The 24,362-nt window shown below is 37.0% G+C and overlaps 1 protein-coding gene across 5 annotated transcripts in view; it reads right to left on the bottom strand.

Annotated features, from left to right (window-relative positions):
• The window catches only part of LOC127436196 (MOB kinase activator 2-like), a 72,689-nt gene that overhangs the window by 18,848 nt on the left and 29,479 nt on the right, over positions 1-24,362 (bottom strand). The window contains exon 1 of one of the 5 annotated variants that reach the window (XM_051690208.1): positions 20,604-20,980. The exons of 3 other annotated variants lie outside the window; for them this stretch is intronic. In XM_051690208.1, coding sequence (XP_051546168.1) covers positions 20,604-20,641 — 38 coding nt within the window. In that variant the 5' untranslated portion in view covers positions 20,642-20,980. Of the gene's footprint in view, positions 1-6,696; positions 6,873-20,603; positions 20,981-24,362 lie in introns of those variants that run through there. One more of the 5 variants, XM_051690207.1, reaches the window with a different exon arrangement.

The raw sequence follows: 24,362 nt of genomic DNA, 5'->3' as shown, positions 1-24,362 counted from the left end.
TGTTTTGCTACATGGCGATCGGTTTATGTGATCGGCCAAATTATGAGACCACCTATTGAGTCATAGATAGTGAATATCGGCTGATACCGATCGTTGGCCGATCGATCGGAGCATCCCTACTTTTAAGATTTTGTTCATTTCCATGACTTTTCCGAAACACAATTTAACAATTCCCTGATATTTCCAGGTTTTCCATTACCATGGAAGCCCTGGATCATTGCTCCACAAGTTGCGGTGTCCGAAATAATTTAGCATGCTCACAATCTAATTTGACCAAAGCTTTACATTATAGTGACCCAACCCATATGTAGGGTCCAGAATATTAGAGACTATTTTGCAACGGACCAGTAAGCAACCACCCAGAAGACCTTAGCAACGACATAATGTAGAACAAACACAAATGGCATTTCCAGCTGTGTAGATGATACAGGTCTTTAGTCACAACCTTCTGGCTTGGCCTGAGAGTCTGAAAACTACAATGCCTTTTATGGCAAAGATATCTGCAGGAAACTGCTATGAGTGGGCATGGTGTGTGTGTAAAAAGAGGGCTGCTGGCAGCAAGAAAGTTTTTCTTTCCCCTAAAATAAACTAGCTAATGGCTTGAGAATTTGCCCTGTGCCGCATCATTTACGTAAAAACTGTACTTTGTGGAAAATTGCGAAACCTGGGGAAGGCTAAAATAAAACAATGTGTGTTCTTATTTTTGGATGCATAAACTGTTTTTTTCAATTGAATACTACTAAATTGGGCTACAATTGGGGTGTTGACATAACATGCATGGCGTAAAGGTTTTGGATCCTGCAAATTCATTCCCAGGCAATCCTTTCCTTTTTCCCCCTACACTTCCAAAAGATGGAAGACTACACTGATAACTTAAGATTAAATTTGAGATATAACACATAAGTACAGATGTTTGTCTATAACAGTCTGTACGTTTACATGCACTTTAAAAGTTCGATTTTAGTTGGATTGAAAGAATAATTCACCATTTTAAAATGTCCCATAAATGCATTAGTCTGACTGAAATCATAACAGTCTGATATTTGCGAAGTTGGACAAACAGACCAAGATAATGTGATTGTAGCTTGGCTTCGTCCAGCATGTATACACATTAGTTGGACCACATTAGGTCTCTGAATTTTGTGCATGAATGCTCTGAAAGACAGGTGACTTGCAAAGTGTATTTAAACTTAAACTCAAAATTCAATTCAAATTTGTAGTCGTTCCTTAAAACATTCAATTACGCATTGTGTCAAATATACTTAAACAACCATATGAAGACTGTAGCTGGACTACACAAAAACCTGCAGTAGCTTGATTAGAACTGCGCATGTAAACGTACAGACAGTACAGACTAGGGATGCACCGATACCACTTTTTCTCTTCCGATCCGATTCCGATTTCGGAAATCTCAGTATCGGCCGATACTGATCCCTAGCCAATACCAGTGCTTTTTTTTTTTTTTTTTGCATAATCAGTTTAGAATATCTTTACATTATTGTGTGGAACTAATTGGGTGTACTCTTTAATATGTAAAGAAACACAAACCTCTAACTACACATTATTTCAATATAAATGTATAGCTTATTAAGAAACACTTTATTTTTAACTAGTATACTGGATAATGTAGCAGCAAAATTAACAGTAATTCCAGTCTTCAAGTCTTCAGTAGAAAAGAAACCAGTGTTTTATTTTTGCCTTTTTTCTCTCTCTCTTTTTTTTCCCCAAAATTGTTTCAACTTGCATCTGGATTTTAAAGGATTCAGATCTTTTTTTTGTTCAATTTAGTTGTAAGACATCAGTCCACTTTTCATTCACACAGTTATTTTTTGGAACCCATTCAACTTAAATATTGTTATAAATTGTAAACAAATACTAATGATGACAATAATAATAATAATAATAATAATAAATTGTTATTAATATTATTATTATTGACTTTTAATATTTATTTTAAATACAACAGTAATATATTTAAATCACGCACTTTTTAAACCCTCATGCTTTTATTTTGACATTCTAAACTCTCCAGGAATTCTTGTATGTGTGTTTGTGGGCAAGTTCACAGTAGTTTAATTCGCTTCTTATTCAAATTCTGGTAAAATGCTCTTCCAGTGCCATTTTAAATGCATATTATAAGTGAACCGAACTATTGAGCATGTACATCTGAGATGTTGTTCGTGAGTAGCGCTCAAATATTGCGCACCGCTGTGAAGGCTAAAAGTAGCTGCGAGTGCATCACCAGCCTGTGCGTGAGTTTGTGTCAACAGAGCGGCACCATTCACTAACGCGCTGGCGCTGTGCATACTATACATTTACTTATTAAACACAGCCTTTTGTGATTCACAGAGCTATCGCACGTCTTCAGTAGGCTTTGAATAAAATGCACGACTCATATGAACTGCTTTAATGGTGTTTTAATGGTTCTTTAATGTCATTTTTGGAGCTTGACAGTAAGGAACATGACTAACACACAGTATCGGATTTGGATCGGGCTCGTCGGACCGATACCCGATCCGTCTAAAAGCTTCAGTGTCAGAGCCGATACCGATCCAGGTATCGGATCAGTGCATCCCTAGTACAGACATGTTGTTCATGGCAGCACCTTAATATTTAGTGGCTTTCCTCAAAGGACTGAAATAGAGAACAGAAACTCGTAAGAGAACCTTTAACAATTAAACAATTAAATAGCTGGTTGACGCTCTCCCTGACAAACATCAAGTACTTGGGTCTGTTCAGAATCTCCAAGATGAACTATGCCAGAGGCTTGACATTATGCAACACGTTGCATTCTCATTCCAGCATCTGCTGGAAGATCTAAACATTCCTAAATCATTCTGACTCGAAGAGAACTCGAGAACAAGCCTGGATCTTCAAAGCCTCCATTCCAATACTACAGTTATTACAATTTGGTGATCAAATAATTCTAGTAAATTAATTGGCTTCAGTGTTTTTCAGTTGACTCAATCTGCATGGTTTCTTAGCTTTGGAGATGTTAAGCAGAATGGGTAATTAAACACTATGGTTAGTGTTTAATCGGCTGATGTCTGGTTATTTTGAGATTATATCCATCGACCACTAACCGTGTTAGCTTGGGAAGTGGAAAGAAATGGTATGTAGATAAGAAAAGCACTGGATATTTTATGAGCGCATATAATTGTTAAACAAATACAGTAGCTTTGAACACATCTGCTCAAGTGCATTCTGGTCTTTGGCTGTGTCTGTCTAGCCAAGTTTGGACTTCCTTGTTCTCATGGCAAGAAGAGTGTGTAAAGAGTCAATGAGATTACAGTATTGTGTTAAATACAGGAACAGCACCATGGGGATGTCACAAGCACAGGTTGTCAGCATCACAACAGATAGGTGGGCGAAGAGAGGGACCTTTTTAAACCATCTCTCACACACCACTGAATTGCATTTCACAACTTCATCTCAGTTTCTTTCTCATTAAGATCACATGGATGCATAAATGCTGTTAAACTCAAAAATAATGGCAGTCACATTCATAAATTCTGGAAGTGTTGTATAAAGTACCCAATCATCATACTTGAGTAAAAGTAAACATACCTGTATAGAAATTGACTAAGTAAAAGTTAAAAGTAGCTCATGAAAAAAATACTTAAGTAAAAGTATTAAAGTAACATAATAAATGCACTTAAGTAACAAAAGTAGATGGCTATAAGTTAAATAATTGTTAAGTTAATTGTTTCAGTTTCAAAATGGGTTTTGTACAGAAGCCCATTTTGTCCATGGTTTATCACATTTTCTGTCTCATTTCTTGCGATCATGACTTGGAGTTCTCGCGAGAAATCACCTTTTGCTGCCTGTAGCACCTCATAACATCACAGGCACAGCATCTTCATCTTCAGCTTATCGCAACAGTAGACTCCTCTAGGTCAAGGAGATGGATTTTATCTCAATTTTATCTAGTGACTAGCCCGCTAACCTGCATCTCTCAGTCATCATCCGCTATCCATGGAGCATTGATGGGACAATTAAGCTTTCTGAAGCAATGGGGCTTTCATTACAAACGTATTGAAATTGGGTTAGTTACTATAAAGCTTCAACAAAATGAAGCATACCTAGTAAGGCGCTGTGGCCGACAACATTTTGAAGCAATCAAATTTAATATTAACACTATTATGTCATGCCGTCAGGCCTAGATTAATGAGATATGTGATGCGGTCATGCTCCTCTGACATTGCCACACTGAATGGTGTATCTGGAATAATTCTGCAGTGGCTTATACTTAAGTCGTTATCTCGAGAAAACAACTTTTGTTGTGTTAAGATCATTAGAAAATGTATTCGTGATCACGAGAAAACAAGACAGAAAAAAAGTGATAAACCTTGGACAAAACGGGCTACCGTAGTTTTGCAAATGTTACACCGTCTACACCGGATGCGAGCGATGTCGCATCGCAAAGGATTGAGGCTGTCTTCACGGACATGTCGAAATGAACGTTCTAAACCGTTTATTTGTCTTGTTGGTAGGAGTAGCAGAAGCTCATGCAGCGCAAAATGACTGCTTACTCCCAGCGTGACGCGACACCATTTAAACGTCCAGTGTAGCATCATTATAATAATGGGAGTGATTTGCTTTTGTCGTGTTGCGCCACTCGTGTCTGGTGTAAGCAGGGTTTAAGACATTTTCATGAGCTTATTGGGTGATTATTTATTCATACATATTGTACATTGGTTAAATGTAAATGGTGACCATATTTTATTAACTTATGAATGCTAAATATTAAACGTACATGAACAGTTCTCAAGAAAATGTGGGAGACTAGAACAAATCTTATCACACATAACTTCATCAGTATTTCACATATTATAATGTTTTATAAAATCATGATCATCAATAGTATAGCGTTCATATTGTTTATGCCAAAAACGTATCAAATTAATTTGTAGCCAAAAACACATATTAAAATTTACATGAGGAGTCTCTTTAAATTCCAGAGTAGATACAAAACACGCATTGTCTGGGGTTCAGTCCATTGTTTGAACCTATTTGACCCATCAAAAATCGATCAAAACATTTGACTCAAACGATTTGTTTGTAAATCGTTTACTTTTGCAGCTGTGTTATTTTTTGAAAGGAGTTCAGATGCAAAAGTAATGAAAGGGGCTGAAAAAAAAACAGCGCCAACCTGCATCTCAGAATAGCATTCTGAGATGTTATTCTTCTCACCACAATTGTACAGAGTGGTTATCTGAGTTACCGTAGACTTTGACAGTTCAAACCAGTCTGTCCATTCTCTGTTGACCTCTCTCATCAACAAGCATTTCCGTCCACAGAACTGCTGCTCACTGTAAGTTTTTTGTTTTTGGCACCATTCTGAGTAAATTCTAGAGACTTGTGTATGAAAATCCCAGTAGATCAGCCGTTACAGAAATACTCAAACCAGCCCATTTGGCACCAACAATAATCCATGTGATTATCTAAAAAACCAATCATGTGGCAGCAGTGCATAATATAATGGAGATACGGGTCAGGAGATTCAGTTAATGTTCACATCAACCATCAGAATGGGAAAAATCTCCTTTTTTTTACACACAACAGTCTCTAGAATTTACTCCAAATGGTGCCAAAAACAAAAAACATCCATTGAGCGGCAGTTCTGTGGACGGAAATGCTTGTTGATGAGAGAGGTCAACAGAGAATGGACAGACTGGTTCGAACTGACAAAGTCTACGGTAACTCAGATAACTGCTCTGTACAGTTGTGGTGAGAAGAATGCGGGTTGGTGCTGTTTTGGCGGCACGAGGGGGTCCTACACAATATTAGGCAGGTGGTTTTAATGTTGTGGCTGATCGGTGTACAGTTCTCATAAACCCACAGATATATCAGAACTTCATATTTCAAATCAGTTGAAATAAATAAGTGGCCTCTCGAATTAATTCTATGTCCTATCTGTCTGTCTGTCTGTCTGTCTATCTCTCGTTCTGTCTTTTCTATCTATCCATCTATAGTTTTTCCACTTCTTACTGATCACGATAGCCTAGCAAGCGCTCATAATTTTTAAACAAACGTTTCGCACTTGTTCATGAATATGCATGAGAAACGTGCAGCATTCTCAGCAAATCAGACATTTGTGATATTTATTTTTCGCGCGTTTGCAAATAATACATTCCGATCACAAATGTCGGATTGGTTGAGAATTCTCGATGTGTTTCATATTTATGAATAAGCGGGAAATAATTATTTAATTCTAAATTCTAAAGCTTCTTGCACCAATAAGGAAACAAAAATAAAAAATAATAATTATTACATTTAAATATCCGCAAACTCACAGAACTTCGCTCTTCACGTAGAGTTGAAATATTTCTGCGTGGATGATGGCTTCAAAAACAATATACTATTTGATCTGCTTATTTAGATAATTATTATAGGTTTATTATTAATGTATATCATATGAAAGTATGCTTTAGAGTTTGTTTTATGGAATACTAATTTGAGAATACTTAAACTGCGTTAAAATGCAATTAAAAGTCTACTGAATTCACACTAAGTACTGTATCTGCACTAACATCGCAAAATTGTTTACAAATCTGTGCATATCCGGCACAGACCCATTTATAAATCTTATTATTAAAGCTAATGTATGTATTATACAACTTTTAATTCGGTTCATGCAGGTGCTGCTAGTTTATAAATCCACTAGATTTAATAAAAACAACAAAGCCACTTTACCTTAAAACTTTGCCAACAGCCTGAAGAACCATCTTGCAACTTAATCCGTTTCTGGAAGTTTTCTGTGAGTGCATATCCGAAGTGCTGAGAACTAAATAAACGATGGACTGACAGTCCGGGGGAGATTTGAACTGACCGGTCTTTCCCCTTCCCTTCCGCAGATGTTCTTAAACATTCGTTAGTAAGTCAATAATACATACAAAGTTCTTGTAACAAATACCACCATAGGACAGCCAATCAGAAAGGTGCAGAGGCGGGGCATGACGTGTTAACACCAGAGGACAGCCAATCATAAGAACATAGGGGCGGGGCGTGTTGTGGTTAATATGCAGTTTGAACGTCTGCTCCTCAGCTATTCCTCTTGGCCAGTGTGATTCATATTATGGTCAGTGTGGTATAACTTGCATCCGAATTAAAGTTACTCCTTTACAATAACGTTTAAGGGGAAACATTTAGTAGCCCATATTTGCAAGTCATTCTGAGCTTGTCAATGCACATTTTACTTCAGTATCTTCAGTTAAGCTGGACACAATGTTCAGACTTCTGCTCTACAAAAATATATAGGCTATTTGTACCACCGAATTTCATCGTAGCGCTTTTCATTTAAACTGTAGTACAATTCTTAATTCAAAGACAAAACACATCAGGGTTATTCGGGGCTATGTAGTATTTCGAAGGTTAAAAAGCACAAAACAATTCTGCCCGACACTGAACTTTGCCTGAAGCCAAACTACACACAAATTCTTGTCAGAGGAGCGGAATGAACGTGTTTAAACTTCACTTTGACTGTCGATAGTGAAACAAAGAATTTAAAGGCCTCATCAAACCAGGAGAAAGTTAATAGTTTTATTTTGAGCAACTTTAATATACTGTAAAAGAGAGAAATGACAAAAAACGACAATTGTCCTCTAGACTTCCATTGAATACAAACAGAAAGTTCTTATTTAGAAAGTTTAAGGTGACTAAGACATGAACTTTTTCCTTGTATCACAATAGAAATGTACAAAAAGAAAGATTAATGTCGTACCATATATTTATATATCCAACTACTTTTGTAAATGGCACCTTGTGTGTCTTCTCACAAAAGCCAAAATGAAATTATTAAAGCTAGTGAAACATAAATCCACACAGTTGTTGTAATGTGCGGGGTAAGTCTGACATACTTTGACGTCTTTAAACTTCATCTGTCTGCCTAAGCAAACAGGAACAATAGATAATACCAAGTTCCTTATAGTTAAAAAATAGCACATCGTCTCAGTAATCATGAGGGGCTGGACAAAACAAAACCTCGGTCTGGTCCAACATTCTTCGTGTGATGTTTACTCACCACCTGTTTCACCACACAACTGAAACGACATACACAACATCTGTTGTGTCTAATAACACAATTAAATCACTGATTTACAGGATGCACTTCCTGTTCAGTTATTTACTTTCAGTCTTAAATATTTAGTTATGTTCTATTAAATTACTAATTTAAGAACAAAATTGCATTGTAGGGCAAGGCATCATTTCTGAGACAGTGACATCATACCAGAGTGAGTAACAGACATGGCATAAGCATGGTTAATGTTTACTACCCATCTCACATAAAACACAATGTTGAATCACATCCAATGAGTGCACTCTTCCTGCAAAAAAATATACAGTAAGGTACATATGTGCACAATAAATGGGTTTTTGCCATGAAAGACATTGGGAAGTTGTCAGGTCCAGCAGTATGACTTTCTATATTCCATCTAAAACTATTTTAATCTGTATTTCTAATACATTTATAATTATTTAAATGTATGCAGCTTTTATTACCTCATATTCATCATCATATACAGTAAATTGAGAGACTACAAGGATTACTTTTACATTTAGTTAAGACAAAAAAAATAAATATTAAAAATAATGACAAACTTAAAAAGGAATAGTGACCAATAACAGGACTTATTCACCGATCAGCCACAACATTAAAACCACATGCGTAATATTGTGTAGGTCCCCCTCGTGCCTCCATAACAGTGGCATCTCAGAATACATGCTATTCTTCTCACTACAACCGTAGAGAGCGGTTGTCTGAGTTAGCGTAGACTTTGTCAGTTTGAACCAGTCTGGCCATTCTCTGTTGACCTCTCTCATCAACAAGGCATTTCCGTCCACAGAACTGCTGCTCACTGGATGTTTTTTGTTTTTGGCACCATTCTGAGTAAATTCTAGAGACTGTTGTGTTTGAAAATCCCATGCTGGGATCACTGAGATAAAATGTTTCCCCATTCTGCTGGTTGATGTGAACATTAGCTCCTGACCCTTATCTGAATTATTTTATGCATTGCACTGCTGCCACATGATTGGCTGATTAGATAACCGCATTGATGATTGTTGGTGGCAGACGGGCTGGTTCGAGTATTTCTGTAACTGCTGATCTCCTGGGATTTTCACGCCAGACTGATTCGAACTGACAAAGTCTACGGGAACTCAGATAACCGCTCTGTAAAATTGTGGTGAGAAGAATATCATCTCAGAATGCTATTCTGAAATGCGGGTTGGTGCTGTTTTGGCGGCACGAGGGGGATCTACACAATATTAGGCAGGTGGTTTTAATGTTGTGGCTGATCGGTGTTTATTTTCCCTATATATATATATATATATATATATATATAAAACCTAAAATCTTGATGTTGATAAAAAAAAGTCCATAGACACATTATTCGCCAGCGATCTATAAGGAAGACCATTGTTAAACTCATTTAAAAATTTGCGCCAATGTCCAAAACAATTACTGTTTTCCTCAAGCTTGAACACACGATCACATGGCTCACTCGACTCGTTTGGTAAGAAAGTCAACGAACATTCCTGTTTGACAGAGCAAACAGAAAAAAAAAATCCCTTCAGACACAGCACATAAGGCCCCGAGCTAAAGTATCCAGCAAATGGAGTAATCCAGCTCCGCTGAAATGCCGATGGGCAAAGGGAGATGAACAAAACAGATAAAACCAACACACAATCCTGTAGCAATCTGAGAAATGCGTTAAATGCTGCTGAAATCTTTTTCAAAACTTCCGCTTAGCTTGATTGCTTTAAATCCTTACATTTACAATTTAATGTAACTCATGGTTCAATTGTAGATTAGTTAAAGGAATGTTCAGGGTTCAATACAAGTTAAGCTAAATCGACAGCATTTATGGCATTATGTTGTTTACCAAAAAACAAAAAAAAGACTCGTCCAAAAATGGAGGTTACAGTGAGGCACTTACAATGGAAGTGAATGGGGCCAATTTTTGGAGGGTTTAAAAGGCAGAAATGTGAAGCTTAGAATTTTATAAAAGCACTTACATTAATTCTTCTGTTAAAACTCATGTATTATTTGAGCTGTAAAGTTGTTTAAATCATAATTTTTACATTCTTTTTGGGTTTGATTTGTTGACATTACATCGTCACGGCAATGAAGTTGTAAAATTGGCTATAACTTTACACAGAAAATGTTAGTAAGCAATTTTATCACCCTAAAATCATGTTCACACAAATATTGTTTACGTCTTGTGACTATACTTTCGAAAATGTTGAGTTTTTAACATTTCCAGACTGGCCTCATTCACTTCCATTTTAAGTGCCTCACTGTAACAGATCTTTGCTTTTTTTAAAGAAAAGGAGAGACGTGTCGAAATTCTTTTTTGTGATAATCAACATTATGCCACTAATTCTGTCAACTGAGCTTACAGTATATATACAGTTCGACACGAGTAGATTTTTGCCTATTACCCCAATTTTGCATTGCATTTAAACACTTTTAACCAGCGTTCATACCGGCTTCTCCAAAGTATGTACGTGTTGTGTACACGCCTTTTCACGGTTTGACATCAAAAGCTGAGAATAACTCGATTATTTCAAATCTCATCTAAACGCGGATTTCTTGCTTTGTCTGATTTTTTAAATAAACTGATTATTGGGAGTATTCAGCGTATTGGTGTGCATGCAAATGGTGCATTTTGTATTAAATTAGAAAAATGCTATATAGAAGTATTTTCAATAGTAGTCTCTGTATGAGCTATGCAAAGTTATTTACTCATTTATGGCATGAATTGTCACATAAAAAGTGCATAAAATAGATTAAAACTAAACTGCCACACCATGAGATGTCTAATCTATTCATCTCCCCTGCTGTCCCGAAAAGATGTTGGAAGATGGCCATTATTAACATGGTCCTGCATCCTATGGTGCATTCCTGCGGGGGAACGACTGCATGCACCAACACGCTCTGCTCTCAGCTAAGAAAACACAGCGGGGAATAGCAAAAGCAGCTTTGTTAAAAATCTTTCTTGAAATATTGCATTTAATTTTAGCTGAAACAAATATGTGAATCATACAAATTCTGGGAATGTGTAAAATCAGATTTGCAAGTGTTTATTACCGAAAAAAAGATTAAAAAAAAACTTTCCAGGGGCCATAAAACAGAAAGTAGCCATACACATGTAGAGGTAAAAGGCCAGAAGGGGACAAAAACCAACAACAAGAATCAAAATGAAAGAAACAGTGGTAGGGAAAGCAATGCAAACAGTTTGGAAGCGTGTTGTAGCTTGTTCTAAAGGCCTAACCACACATGCAGTATTCCTGAGGTTGAAGGATTCAGGTTCAGTTCTGAATATGGGGCAAACAAATCTACAATCTCTGGAGATAAAGAACCCACATGGCACTGGATTGATGTTTATCCAAGACCAATTTTGTATTCTTCAACAATGACTGAGACCAGATTTGGAATCTTATGGGAATCAAGACCAAGATCATCATAAACTACTTATACTAGAGCTTCAATAACTACTCAATAAAACGGTTGAAAATTGATCATGAAAATAGCAATATTTGGTTTTGTGTGCTGTGTCATGAAGAACCTTCCTCAGTGATGTCATCTTATGGAAAATGCATTTGAAAAATATAATGTATTTTTAAACTGATTAATCGATTATCTGAAGAAATAAATCGACAAATGATTTTCAAAATTCTCATCGGTTCAAGTAATGAATCAGCAGGTCATCTAAATAAGTGCAAACTCTGAAATCGCCATTTCTCAGGTGCCACACTGAACAAATGTGAAGTGAATAGCGCAAGAGAGATTAAAACTGTCCTGTGAGTTACGCATTTTGCACAGGGTTTAATTCACATCTTTTTTGGGAGTTTTGGGGGGGGGTGGTGTTACATGTAAAAGTGCATAATATCGTGAGGTTGTCACCCAGCCCTAGTTGTAGCACTAGTTGTAACCAGCAGTTGTGCTACCAACTTTAACAAATATTACTGAATAACAAAGATCAAAACAAATTGTCAGCCAATGGGCTCACAAACAGATAATCGTGGCAATTTTCCCCCACCTTGATTAAAACCATCAGTTACAGTGATTTAAAGGAATACAGTTTCAAGTGAGTTGGATTATAGACTTAAGGATGGTATACAGCTGTTAATCCATAGCAACATTAATCGAGACAAGGAGATAAAGGTGTGGAAAGGATTGGCTTTATTCAGGATGTGAAAGAGCTGCTAAATATGGGTAATTATGGAGGCAGAGCCTTTGATCCTTGGATTTTGAGGCAGGAAAAGCTAATCAAGGTCTTTGTTTGGAGGATAAAGACGTGAAAGATGACAGACAGCCTTCATCATTGTGGATAGATTATGTAAGGTAATTATACGGCATGAATAGTCACAAAAACATATTTCACCCAAACTGGATGGCAAAGATCGAGAGTACAAGGCAAAAATACCATGTGGTGCAAAGTTGCATTGGTTAAAATGTGAACCTTTGAACAAGAGCTCCACCCGAAGGTTCATTGATGTAGAATACAAACTAAAGTTGAAGAGGGGTGAGCATCTGTTTTTTTTGTGCTACAGGAAGCATCTTGCCCCCTACTGGAGACAGAAAGAGGTGCATCAACAATGGTTCTTCCTAAACTTTGAGCACTTTGCAGTAAATGCATAGTTAAATATTAAGAGCCACATACTACAAATGCGTCTCTAAATAACCTGTCGAAAGGGTTCATTCTTGCATGATCATTACTCAAAGACTGGACTACCATCAAATAAGGCTGGGTTGGTGATCTCAAAATGTTTCAGCCTTTGGATGATATTTGATATATCTCAATATTTATCAAATCAGCGTAACATCATTTCAACCTAATATGACATCTATAGGAAACTTAATGGCAAATCAAAATCACATTAAAAACATCACAAATGCTTCATTTTAAATTGCGAGCAAACGACCAGCAAATATATTGTGAATATTTATATATTGCTAAGACCTACTATCAAACCAATTTATGTAAGCATTTTACATGCCCTTAAACAAGGACATTTCCACCAGATGTACAGCATGCAGAATGCTTGAAGTTTAAAAGACACCTTTTCATTGGCTTTAAGGTAAGAGATACAAAGATTTGACAATATTTTTTAAACAGAACACAAGAAGTCCTACGAATTAACATTCTCTAAAAAAGTCCCAAAGTCTTGGAGGTTGGTATGTGGAGATCTATTAAGGGTCAGACAAAAAGAGACTGTGCACAAGGAGGCGACGTGACCACTTGGACTGTCATGTTTAATTGTATAGGAAACATGTATCAGAGTGAGGGGGAGAGTGCACAAAATGCTGCAAGACAAGTCGCCCTTTGCAAAAAGGAAATTTGCTCCCAGATAGCAACTGTATGACATACTGACCTTGAGGGGTCAAATGTCAATTGCTGATAAGCAATGTCTGAGAATGACACTTCTTTAAGGTGCTGCAAGCAATTTTAGCCGTTCTAGAATTTCCACAAGGTGAGCCATTGGATTAGCCATGCCCCCTCTTTTCAAAACCCAGCAGTCCAAAGATACCAAATGAGATTTACTAAGATCAACATCGTGCAGAATCAGTTGTCGAAAACAACAGCAGCAAAACAGCGCCCTCAAATGACAACTATTCTGAATGACTGGTATAAAAATGCCATTAAGCCTCAATAATTCGCTGCAACTACAATACTATGAGAACGCGCAAAACGATTGACAGGCAAGAAGCGCCGGAGACCGCGGTCAATCTTGAGTCTAGTGCTATCATCTCACTGTGGTTGCGTTGTGTATTACTAGTTTTCAGCGTCTTGGGGCATGAACACTGGATTTTAAGGTCAATATGACAAGTTCAATGTAGTTTTAAATTTTGGGAAACGCGTCGCGACACAGCAATCTTTTATGCTTCATCCAACTGTATTTGAACGCAAGAACAGGGGACATAATTAACTGCGTAAATGTTTTAATGCGTTAAAAAAAATTACGTTTTTTTTTAATGCAAAAATATAATGGTGGTACTTCAAGCTGTAATTGTTCCAATGGAAGGAAAATTCCTTATTACGGAATTTAGGTACGGTAAAGGACATGATTAATTGCGTTCATTTTTTTAACGTTATACATAGTTAATCATACTGAAATAAAACGTTAAATCGACAGCCTTAAATGTAATATTTTTGTGTTTAGAGTTTAGAGTTGTGAGCTTCCAATATGTATTGAATGTTATGAGAGAGAAAAACTGGTTTACACAAAATAATAGTAATTAGACAAAACAACTTTTCTTGCATTATTGCAATGACAAACAAACAGTGCAATGTTGTTCACCTTGCAATGGCCATTTTATGTACTAATACTTGAGCCGGCATGGATAGTTTGCTCCATTGCTCCAATCCTGTAGGTCCAGTAGAAAACGCCATTCTCCAAACATGAAGAAAAGCTTTTATAACTACCCAGATATCTACTGAGCCTCTAAGGGCTTCAGATGCTTATTTCCTGCTTTTCCTGAATACTACCCTGATTCTGCTCCAGCAGGTCTTCCTCTATCATGCTAGCGAAAAACAATTTCCGGTGTTTACAAAAACATCTCCATCCAGCCTGCATTTTCTGAGCTGAACTAACAATGGGAAAGTCATTCAGCATTTTAAAATCAATAAATTGTTCATGCTCTTTATTTTTAATCCAGTTTTAATAAGTCTGTCATTGCCGCAAGCAACTGAGTGCTTCGATAACTAACTCAGTGAAAACACTGCCATGGAACCAATTGGGATTAAGAATCTTATAGAAAAAAACAAACAAACAAGCAGGTATATTGTCATTTGACAGACTCAGCATCCTCTTACTCCTCTTACTATTGGCTGCAGAGATGTAAACATCAGCTCAGCTCAGGTGTGAGGCTCATGGAAATGGTTATCCTGTAAACAGCTTTGTTGCCGTATGGAGGGAGAGCATTTCGAAGAAAGCTAGACCTCCGTAGAGCCCATTTGTATCATCCCTGGGGTACTGAATCCACAACAACAGAATGAGCTTCTATGAAGCCAATAACAAGAACTGAAAATGTAAAAAAACAAAAACAAAAAGACCACAAAAAAATCAAATGCCTTTCTGGCTGCATACTTTGTGTTTTAGCTGGTTTAATGTCTCAGGTCTGAAATGAACACATAACACAAAATGTGCAGACATCACAGCTACATCTTACCTATTCAGGTTGGAGAACAGCCTGCAATGCCTAGATCCCAACAACAGCGCAAGAAAATAATTCCATATTGGTCTCAGATCAGCATTAAAGGGATATCTCAATGGGCACAAATAGGCTGCCTCAGAATAGCCTTGCCCGCAGGCATCTTCAATAAGTGACAATTTCCATTCAAGTAAAATGGGATTGAGCCACCAACAAAGGAGCTTCTAAAATGAGACAAGGCAACAGTATGAAGTAACACATTTCAAAACAAATTTTCACATATCTGAGAGGCAAATCAGATTCCTTTTGGTGAGAGTTCTTATGCTGTGTTCCATTCAAAGTCGGATGTGGGATTTTCCTTGATATCTCTGAGCTCTGACTATAAAGGCATTCAATTGCCCTTTCTGCAAAAGTTTGCTAAAGTTTTATCATCACTGAATGTAGAAATGTTGACTCATTGATGCTTATTTGCTTAAAAGTAAATATTTATTTATTAACTTTGTACGTCTACCTGGGTGCCGACAAGCTTGTGTGACATCATACACCTGCATTTGGCAAAACTGGGGTTGAGGATTTCCACACGAGATTCCAAGTTGGAAGTCTGACTTCGAGTTGCGTTCTATTGCACTTTTCCTAGTAGGAATTCAGAAATTCAGACTTTCTGATTTGAATGGAACGCAGCAATAGCCTTTAAGATTCATACAACATAACAACGTAAGACTCATATTGTCGTAAGTGGGAATTATAAATATCTGGAGATAATGTCTGGGTGCACTTTTGTTTTGTCTGGGTATTGAAGGAATATTCCAGGTTCAATACAAGTTAAGCTCAATTGACAACATTCGTGGCATAATCTTGATTACCACAAAAATGTATTTAGACTTATCTCTCCTATTCTTTAAAAAGGCAAAAATATGGTTTGCAGTGAGGCATTTACAATGGAAGTGAATGAGGCCAATCCGAAGATGTTTAACCACAAGTATAACCACAAGATGTAAACAATATGCGTGCTAATATGATTTTAGAGTGATAAAATCAATTAACAACCTTTTCTGTGTAACGTTATTTCAAATTTTACAACTTTGTTACCATGATGATGTAACGTTGGTGCCAAATAACTAGAAGTTCACACACCTAGAACTGTAGTCCGCCACAAAAACGATGATTTAAACAACTTTACAGCTCAAATAGTATACAAGTTTTAACAAAATAATTAATGTAAGTGCTTTTATAAAATTATAAGCTTCACATTTCTGCCTATAAACCAAGTGCATCACTGTAACCTTGTCAAAATTATTTTTTGTGGTAATCAACATTATGACACAAATGCTGTCGATTCTATAGATTTTTAGCAAAATCTATATTTTGTTATGCTTTACTTATATTGAACCCAGAATATTGGTTAAAGGTGATCAAACTTGATTATGGTGTAGGTTTGTTGTCTTTCACTGTTGTTGTCTTGTGTCGCACTCTTCATCAGCTCTCTAACTTGTATGCACAAACAGCTGTGTCAGTTTTACCTTTGCTTTGTGTGAATGTAAGAGTTTTGATTTAATAAGGGGTTTTCATACATAACACGAACCTGCAGCCATGAGCAACACTGTGTTCCTCCTTGTATTTCTCCTCCAACAAGAAGCTATTGATTGCTATATATAGAAAAGCTTAACACTGCAAAAACTATCACTCCCGTTGTGAGATGTGGTCATTATCAAAGTGAGGGAGTGGTGTCCATGGTTGTGTGGTAACCTCCCTCAATATGACTATTAATATTGGATAATAAAAAAAAATAAAGAAGAAATTAATGGGGCACATCTATCAAGAATAAACATTAGCTAAGGTCCTGCTAAATGGGAGGATAATATTTTAATCATTTGCTCTGGCTTTCGTGCAATAAATGCTATTATATCTAGCACAATTTAGTATTTATGACAATACAAAATCCAAATATTAAATTTTTAAAACAACGCTTAATAATTTGTGCCTTTACCTTTACATTTTAGGAATAGGGGACCCTCGCAAGGGGAAAGTTTGATAACCCATGTTCTAAACCACTTAGGTATTTATTTATCTCTGGAGTGCTTATGTGATTAACTGTCAAATGGCTGGATGTGTGCAGAGTCTCCAGCTGAGCCGGGAACGAATGGAGTGACCTTGGAGTCTGACGCTGAGTAAGCATTATCAGGTGCTCGCACTGCAGCTCATGATGCTGCTGAGGCAGAGCAAAAAAGGCATCACTGCAACCTGATCTATCACAGTGGGAGGAAAACAATAGACAACATGAACTTGCACTCAACAAACTATGGAAAAGACAATTTATGGATAAACGTACAGCTAATTTTCTACTTCCTATTGTGTAATAGCAAATAGACAGTTTAATAAACAAAGGCAATTAGATAAGACTTTAAATAGGTTTTAGATAAGTGCAACCTTTTTACAGGTCAACATTATACTTTTTTGTTATTAACTGGGATGCCCCAATATGGACATTTTGGCTTACTCCAAAATGTTAGGGTTGATAACTAATATGACAGCAATATTATTAATTTATACTGTTTTGCTTGTTGTTGTTTTTTTCCCCAGGTGTTCACACAAAAAGATGCAATGTAAAATGTAACTTTTTTCCAAAATAGTTTCATGACAACTAACAATTTCACCATCTTGTGCAAATTATTACAAGATATGGTACAACTTTGCTTGCATGAAAAGGTAGGACTATTATTCCTATGGAGACCAACAAATAAACAAACAGAATTTCAAATCGATATAATACAGCCATCAATTTTAGCTATTTAACACTTTATTTAAGTTTTGAGTTTGGGTAAGGGGCTGGAATTTATGGTTAGGTTTAGGTTTGGGGTTATACTTAGGAAAAATAGTCATAACATTGGGCCTCATTAATGAAACATGAGCAGAACAAATCTGTTCATAAATTGTTCGTAAAACCATTGACCAATGCCAAAGCATATACATCTAACACTTCTGAGTTGTTTATTCAAAACCAAAACTCAAAAACCATGAACTTAGTGCTGAACTTTGAAAGTACGCCTTTTTTACCCCGAGACATGACCGACACAGTAGATTGTCCCAAAGCTAGAAAAGAATGCAGACAGTAAGGAACCGCTGGCCGACACAGACCAATTAAAGCTCATCAGATTAAATAGACGCCCCAGTCAGATGGTTAGATAGCACCGCAGTCCAACAACAGACAGCTCTGGAATATTTTTAAACCTTTTATTTATGGTTGTATATGACCAAACACTCCCATGATAAATCTTACACCACACTTTGGCCATATATGAGGAAGCATCAAGTGGAAAACAATAGAAACTCAACAGATCAGTCTGCTTACATGATCCCAAACAGGATGTGATTCAGGATTTTGGGAGTGGGAATGTCGCCTTAAACAAATTTGGAAAGACTCATTGCATGGATGCATTTTTCATTCATTCTCAATTTATTTCTATGACCATTTATTAATGCAGTTATTGCAGTGCATCACAGTGCAGATTATGTACAAGGTATTAGCTAAATATTAGACCTTACAGAGGTAAAAAAAAACTATTTTTTTGTGGAATGCATCCCTGAGGATTGCTAACGGTAAGCAACGTAAACTTGAAAGACTAAACAACACCACCTGAGGGCAGTGTTATAAAACAAAAAGTTCAAATACTGCACTACAAAGACCTGAACCACTTCCACACCAGGCAACCAATAACATCTCAGCTACAGCAGACAAAATACACTGCCAGATCAAGCAGAGCTTGACGGTTTTCTAGCTTGCCAAATGTAAACATTGACTGTGAATCAACACAGAAGTCCAAAAGGAGATGGAAACAAGGAGGAACGAGGGAAATATAAAAAGATAGATCAGCAAACTCAACCTTCTAATCATATACAGCTGGGACTTTCTCACATTTGCCAGAACCCTTTAAAAACACTGGAACTTCAGTGATTGGCTATATATATATATATGTAGCATTATACCGCAGTGAAATAAAATTCCAACCACATGTAAAGGAAAAAAGGAAACGACATCTCCTTCACTGCCCTCTGCATTTGGTCTGTTAACGTTTACTAACTTTCAAACAGCCCCCTTGCTTAACTTTCCAAATCGAGCCGGAGGTCGACACTAACATTGTAGAGGGCAAAGTCTGCCCTTAGCTGTAGGGGAAAAGCTAGTTGGGAACAGTGTCCTATCGGACATTGGTCTGCAGTCCCCACGTTAAAAAAAAGACCATCAAGAGTTGCATCGATTCTGAACTTTTGCTAACTTGCATTTCTTTTCCAGTCCTGGGTACCAAGTGTCCTTATATGTTTGATTGTACAACCTCAAGCTTGACCTCGGCATAACCTGGCAGAGCTTCAAGAACACCCACAAAGATAAGGATAAACAGGGTTCCCACACTATTTGACCAATAATATTGCATGTCTTTCCCATGACATTTTCAGTTTTATATATATATATATAATGCTCTAATGAGCCATTCAGACAACCTGGTCTCATAGAAACAAATTACTATGACTACATTTTTGCTAAATTATTTTTATAAGACTCGTTGTACTTATCTCAGAAGTTTCTGGGTGAAACAAACACTAGAGGCGCTACACTTTCACACAAACCACAAGCAAAACAGCAAATTATTATTAGTTCATAAACAATTGCTTTTTGCCCTGTTCCTCACACAATGCTATCTTAGGACATCAAAATACTCTTACTAGCGATATATCTTAACATTTGCAGAAACAACTACATTTACAAGCTTGTATGTGCACAATCAAATTGTGCGGTAGCTCAACTGATAAGAGTGTTGCACTTGAAATGCAAAGTATGAGTCCTGAAGTGCACACGAGTCGACACGTGAACTGAAAGTGTCATAGAAGCACCACAAAATGACGTGGTTGCTTCAGCAATTGTGTTTTTCATATTACATTTGCTTTTATGACATTATCTTTTAGGTTTAGGTTTAAGGTTTAGTGTAGGGAGGTCAGTATTGTTCATTTAAAACTCGATAGAGCATTAACCATCAAAACTTCATCTGTTTGGGAGAACATTTAACTCGCTTTTAATGACACACAGTTGACATTTCACCTCGGAACTGCCATGATATGTGTAAGAGCCATGACTTGAAATGATTGGAAAAAAAAATGTCACTACAGTCATGTAATTTTCATGAGATCAGCCTGCATTCAGAAGACAAAAAAAAAAAAAAAAAAAAAATCTAACATCACTATGCCTTGCAAAAAAGTTTTACTCTACACAAGAGCAATATCCAGCCAAGGAAATATTTTGAGCATAACTAGAAAATGGTATCAAATTTCCACTTTTTTTTTTTTTTTCTTTTTTTTTTTTTTGGCCATGGAAAACAATTTTTTTTAATTTCCTGATACTTCCAGGTTTTCCATGACCGTGTGAACCCTTGATGAAACAACCCAAAACTGGTACCTGTAAAAGAAGCAGTCACAGCACACTAGAACCCCCATGCAGATTGTGAAGTCAGCAATCAGACTGTTTTTCCTTCTGTTGCGCTTGTTTCAGGATATACGAGATGTACTACAGGTGAATGGCATCCGTCACAGCGTGCACCCTTGGCATTGCACCTTTGCAAATCTGCAGCTAAGTCACAAACTGTTTCCCCTTGCACTTTCTAACCACCTCTCCTGTTTCCCGCTTTGTTTCCAGTTGCTGGACTGCACACAGTCGGGGCTTTGTTAGGTGGCGATTTCCCCTTGGCTTGGCACAAACAGAACAACACTCTAGTGAGCAAACAAAAACAAGCGTCCGCAGCAGGGCGAGCACAGTGCGTACAGTCACTCAGCACTTGTGTGTTCCTCTCTGCTGATACCCTCGGTCTTCCCCCTCCCATCGTCCATCTCTCTCTCTCTCTCACTTTCCTCCCTGTCTCACTCTCCCATTGGCTCTGAATTTGAGGTGGGAGCGCTGGGTTGGCAAATAGATTTGCTGCAAACCGATGACGGCCCACTGCAGGAATATTCTGAGCCAGGAATTTTTAAGGGCCTAAATTGCCTCTGCAAATGGTGCCATTAGGGAATTTTCTTTCCATGAATGCTCATCGTCAAAAATCTAAGGAAAACTTAAATATGAACACACTCACAGTAGGTCAGTACCTGGAGATACAGTGTCCAATGTAAGTTAGGTAAAAATGACAACTCTGGTGGCACAGCTTTTCAAAACGTAAATGCATACATTTGATATATATATATATATATATAGTCAGAAGTTTACATACACTTAGGTTGAAGTCATTAAAACAAAAGTTTTGGCAAGTAATTTAGGACATCTACTTAGTAATTCTACAAGTAATTTTTCCAACAGTTGTTTACAGACAGACTGTTTCACTTATAATTGACTATGTCACAATTCCAGTGGGTCAGAAATTTACATAAACTAAGTTAACTGTGCCTTTAAGCAACTTGGAAAATTCCAGAAAAATTGTAGACAAACCTTTAGAAAATTAGCTTCTGTTAGGATGTGTACTGAATTGGGGGTGTACCTGTGGATGTATTTTAAGGCCTACCTTCAAACTCAGTACCTCTTTGCTTGAAATCATGGGTGAAATTAGCCAAGACCTCAGAAAAAAAATTGTGGACCTCTACAAGTCTGGTTCATGCTTGGGAGCAATTTCAAAATGCCTGAAGTTACCACCTTCATCTTCACAAACAATAGTACGCAAGTATAAACACCACGGGACCACTAAGCCATCATACCGCTCAGGAAGGAGACGCATTCTGCCACCTAGAGATGAATGTAGTTTGGTGTGAAAAGTGCAAATCAATCCCAGAACAATAGCAAAGGACATAACCTGAAAGGCTGCTCAGCAAGGAAGAAGCCACTACTCCAAGACCACCATTAAAAAGCCAGACTACAGTTTGCAAGTGCACATGGGGACAAAGATCTTACTTTTTGGAGAAATGTCCTCTGGTCTGATGAAACGAAAATGGAACTGTTTGGCCATAATGACCATCGTTATGTTTGGAGCCGAAGAACACCATTCCAACTGTGAAGCACGGGGTGACAGCATGTTGTGGGGGTGCTTTGCTCCAGGATGGACTGGTGCACTTCACAAAATAGATGGCATCATGAGGAAGTAAAATTATGTGGATATATTGAAGCAACATCTCATCAGCCAGAATGCTAAAGCTCGGTCGTAAATGGGTCTTCCAAATGGACAATGACCCCAAGCTACCAAATACTAACAAAGGGTATGTAAACTTCTGACCCACTGGGAATGTCATGAAAGAAATAAAAGCTGAAATAAATAATTCTCTCTACTATTATTCTGACATTTTGCATTCTTAAAATATACTAGTGATCCTAGACAGGGAATGTTTTCTACGATTAAATGTCAGGAATTGTGAAAAACTGAGTTTAAATGTATTTGGCTAAGGTTTATGTAAACTTCTGACTTCAACTCTGTGTGTGTGTGTGTGTGTATATATATATATATATATATATATAGACACACACACACACTTACATATACACACTACCGGTCAAAAGTTTTGAAACACTTGACCGAAATGTTTCCCATGATCTTAACAATATTTTGATCTGAAGGTGTATGCTTAAATGTTTGAAATTAGTTTTGTAGACAAAAATATAATTGTGCCACCATATGAATTTATTTAATTATATATCTAAAATTTAATTAAAATAAAAAAGTTTTTGAAATTGATGACTTGGACCAAATAATAAAGAAAAGTAGCCAATAAGTGCCCAGTATATAGATGGGAACTCCTTCAATACCATTTGAGAAAATGTCAAGAGTACATTTCTGAAAATTCTAGGCAAAGGGTGACTACTTTGAAGATGCTAAAATATAACACAGTTTTGATTTATTTTGGATTTTGTTTAGTCACAACATAATTCCCATAGTTCCATTTATGTTATTCCATAGTTTTAATGACTTTACTATTATTCTAAAATGTGAAAAAAAAAAAAAATAATAATAATAATAAAGAACGAGTAAGTGTTTCAAAACTTTTGACCGGTAGTGTGTATGTGTATATATATATATATTGTACAAGGAGTTACAGGGAAACAAATGAATAATGATGTAAGCTAATCTCTTACTGGTTAAAAAGAAATACAAAAATAAATAAAGCTGCTGCAAGTGATTTCTGCACCACTAAAAGCAGCAAAAGAATTGTGAAAACATGTTTAGAATAGAATACTACATCGTATACACTGTATTAGTGCTGCGCAATTTATCACATTCAAATCACCACATGAGCATATGTACTTTCTAGACTGCAGCAAGCTGCAAATTTATGTTTTTTTTTTTATTTTATTTTTTTATTCAGTTTAATTTGCCATTCTGATCGGTGCACATCTTTTCCACATTGATGAGATCTCGCTATATAACTGACGTTACAGGATGAGCCTTTAATCACATCAACAAGTCAACACAGTGGAAAGAATTCAACATTTCTGGGAGTACAGTGGGAAAAGTGAAATCACATACACTATAGACTATACCCATTTATACACACCAATTTAAAATACTGTCTACTGTCCCTCACGTCTGCGAATATATGCTCAAGTACAATGGGGGAATCCCGGAGTTTGATGTAAGAGGGAAAAGCCCTATTACGGCAGCATTTCCGCTGCAGGTCGTGATGGAATGTTAAAGGAGTAGTTCACACAAAAATGAAAATTCTCTCATCATTTACTCACCCTCATGCCACCCCAGATTTGTGTGACTTTCTTTCTTCTGCTGAACACAAACGAAGATTTTTAAAAGAATATCTCAGCTCTTCAAGTCCATACGATGCAAGTGAATGATGACCAGGTCTTTGAAGCTCCAAAAAGGAGATAAAGTCAGCATAAAAGTATTCCATAAGACTCCAGTGGTTTAATCAATGTCCTCTGAAGTGATCCAGTTGGTTTTGGGTGAGAACAAACCAAAATATTACTCCTTTTTTACTGTACATCTTGCCATTGCAGTCTCTAGGTACGATCATGTCAAGCTCGAGTTCACACAGCCTCTTGTGTGAAGAGCAAAAGCAAAACCAATGAAGCTTATGCCGAATAAGCTGAGCGGCACTTCCAGTTGTATAACGTCAGTTCTCGCGTGAACATGCCAATGCACTTACGTCACGCAAGAGGCTGCGTGAACTCTGTCCTCTTATGAACGCACATTGGAGAGTGACCAAAAATAAACAATTATAGTGAAAAGGGCTT

This window comes from Myxocyprinus asiaticus, chromosome 46 (assembly GCF_019703515.2).
Source record: "Myxocyprinus asiaticus isolate MX2 ecotype Aquarium Trade chromosome 46, UBuf_Myxa_2, whole genome shotgun sequence".
Taxonomy (NCBI): domain Eukaryota; kingdom Metazoa; phylum Chordata; class Actinopteri; order Cypriniformes; family Catostomidae; genus Myxocyprinus; species Myxocyprinus asiaticus.
The sequence above is the reverse complement of the archived record's forward strand: the minus strand, read 5'-3'. Positions and strand labels throughout refer to the sequence as shown.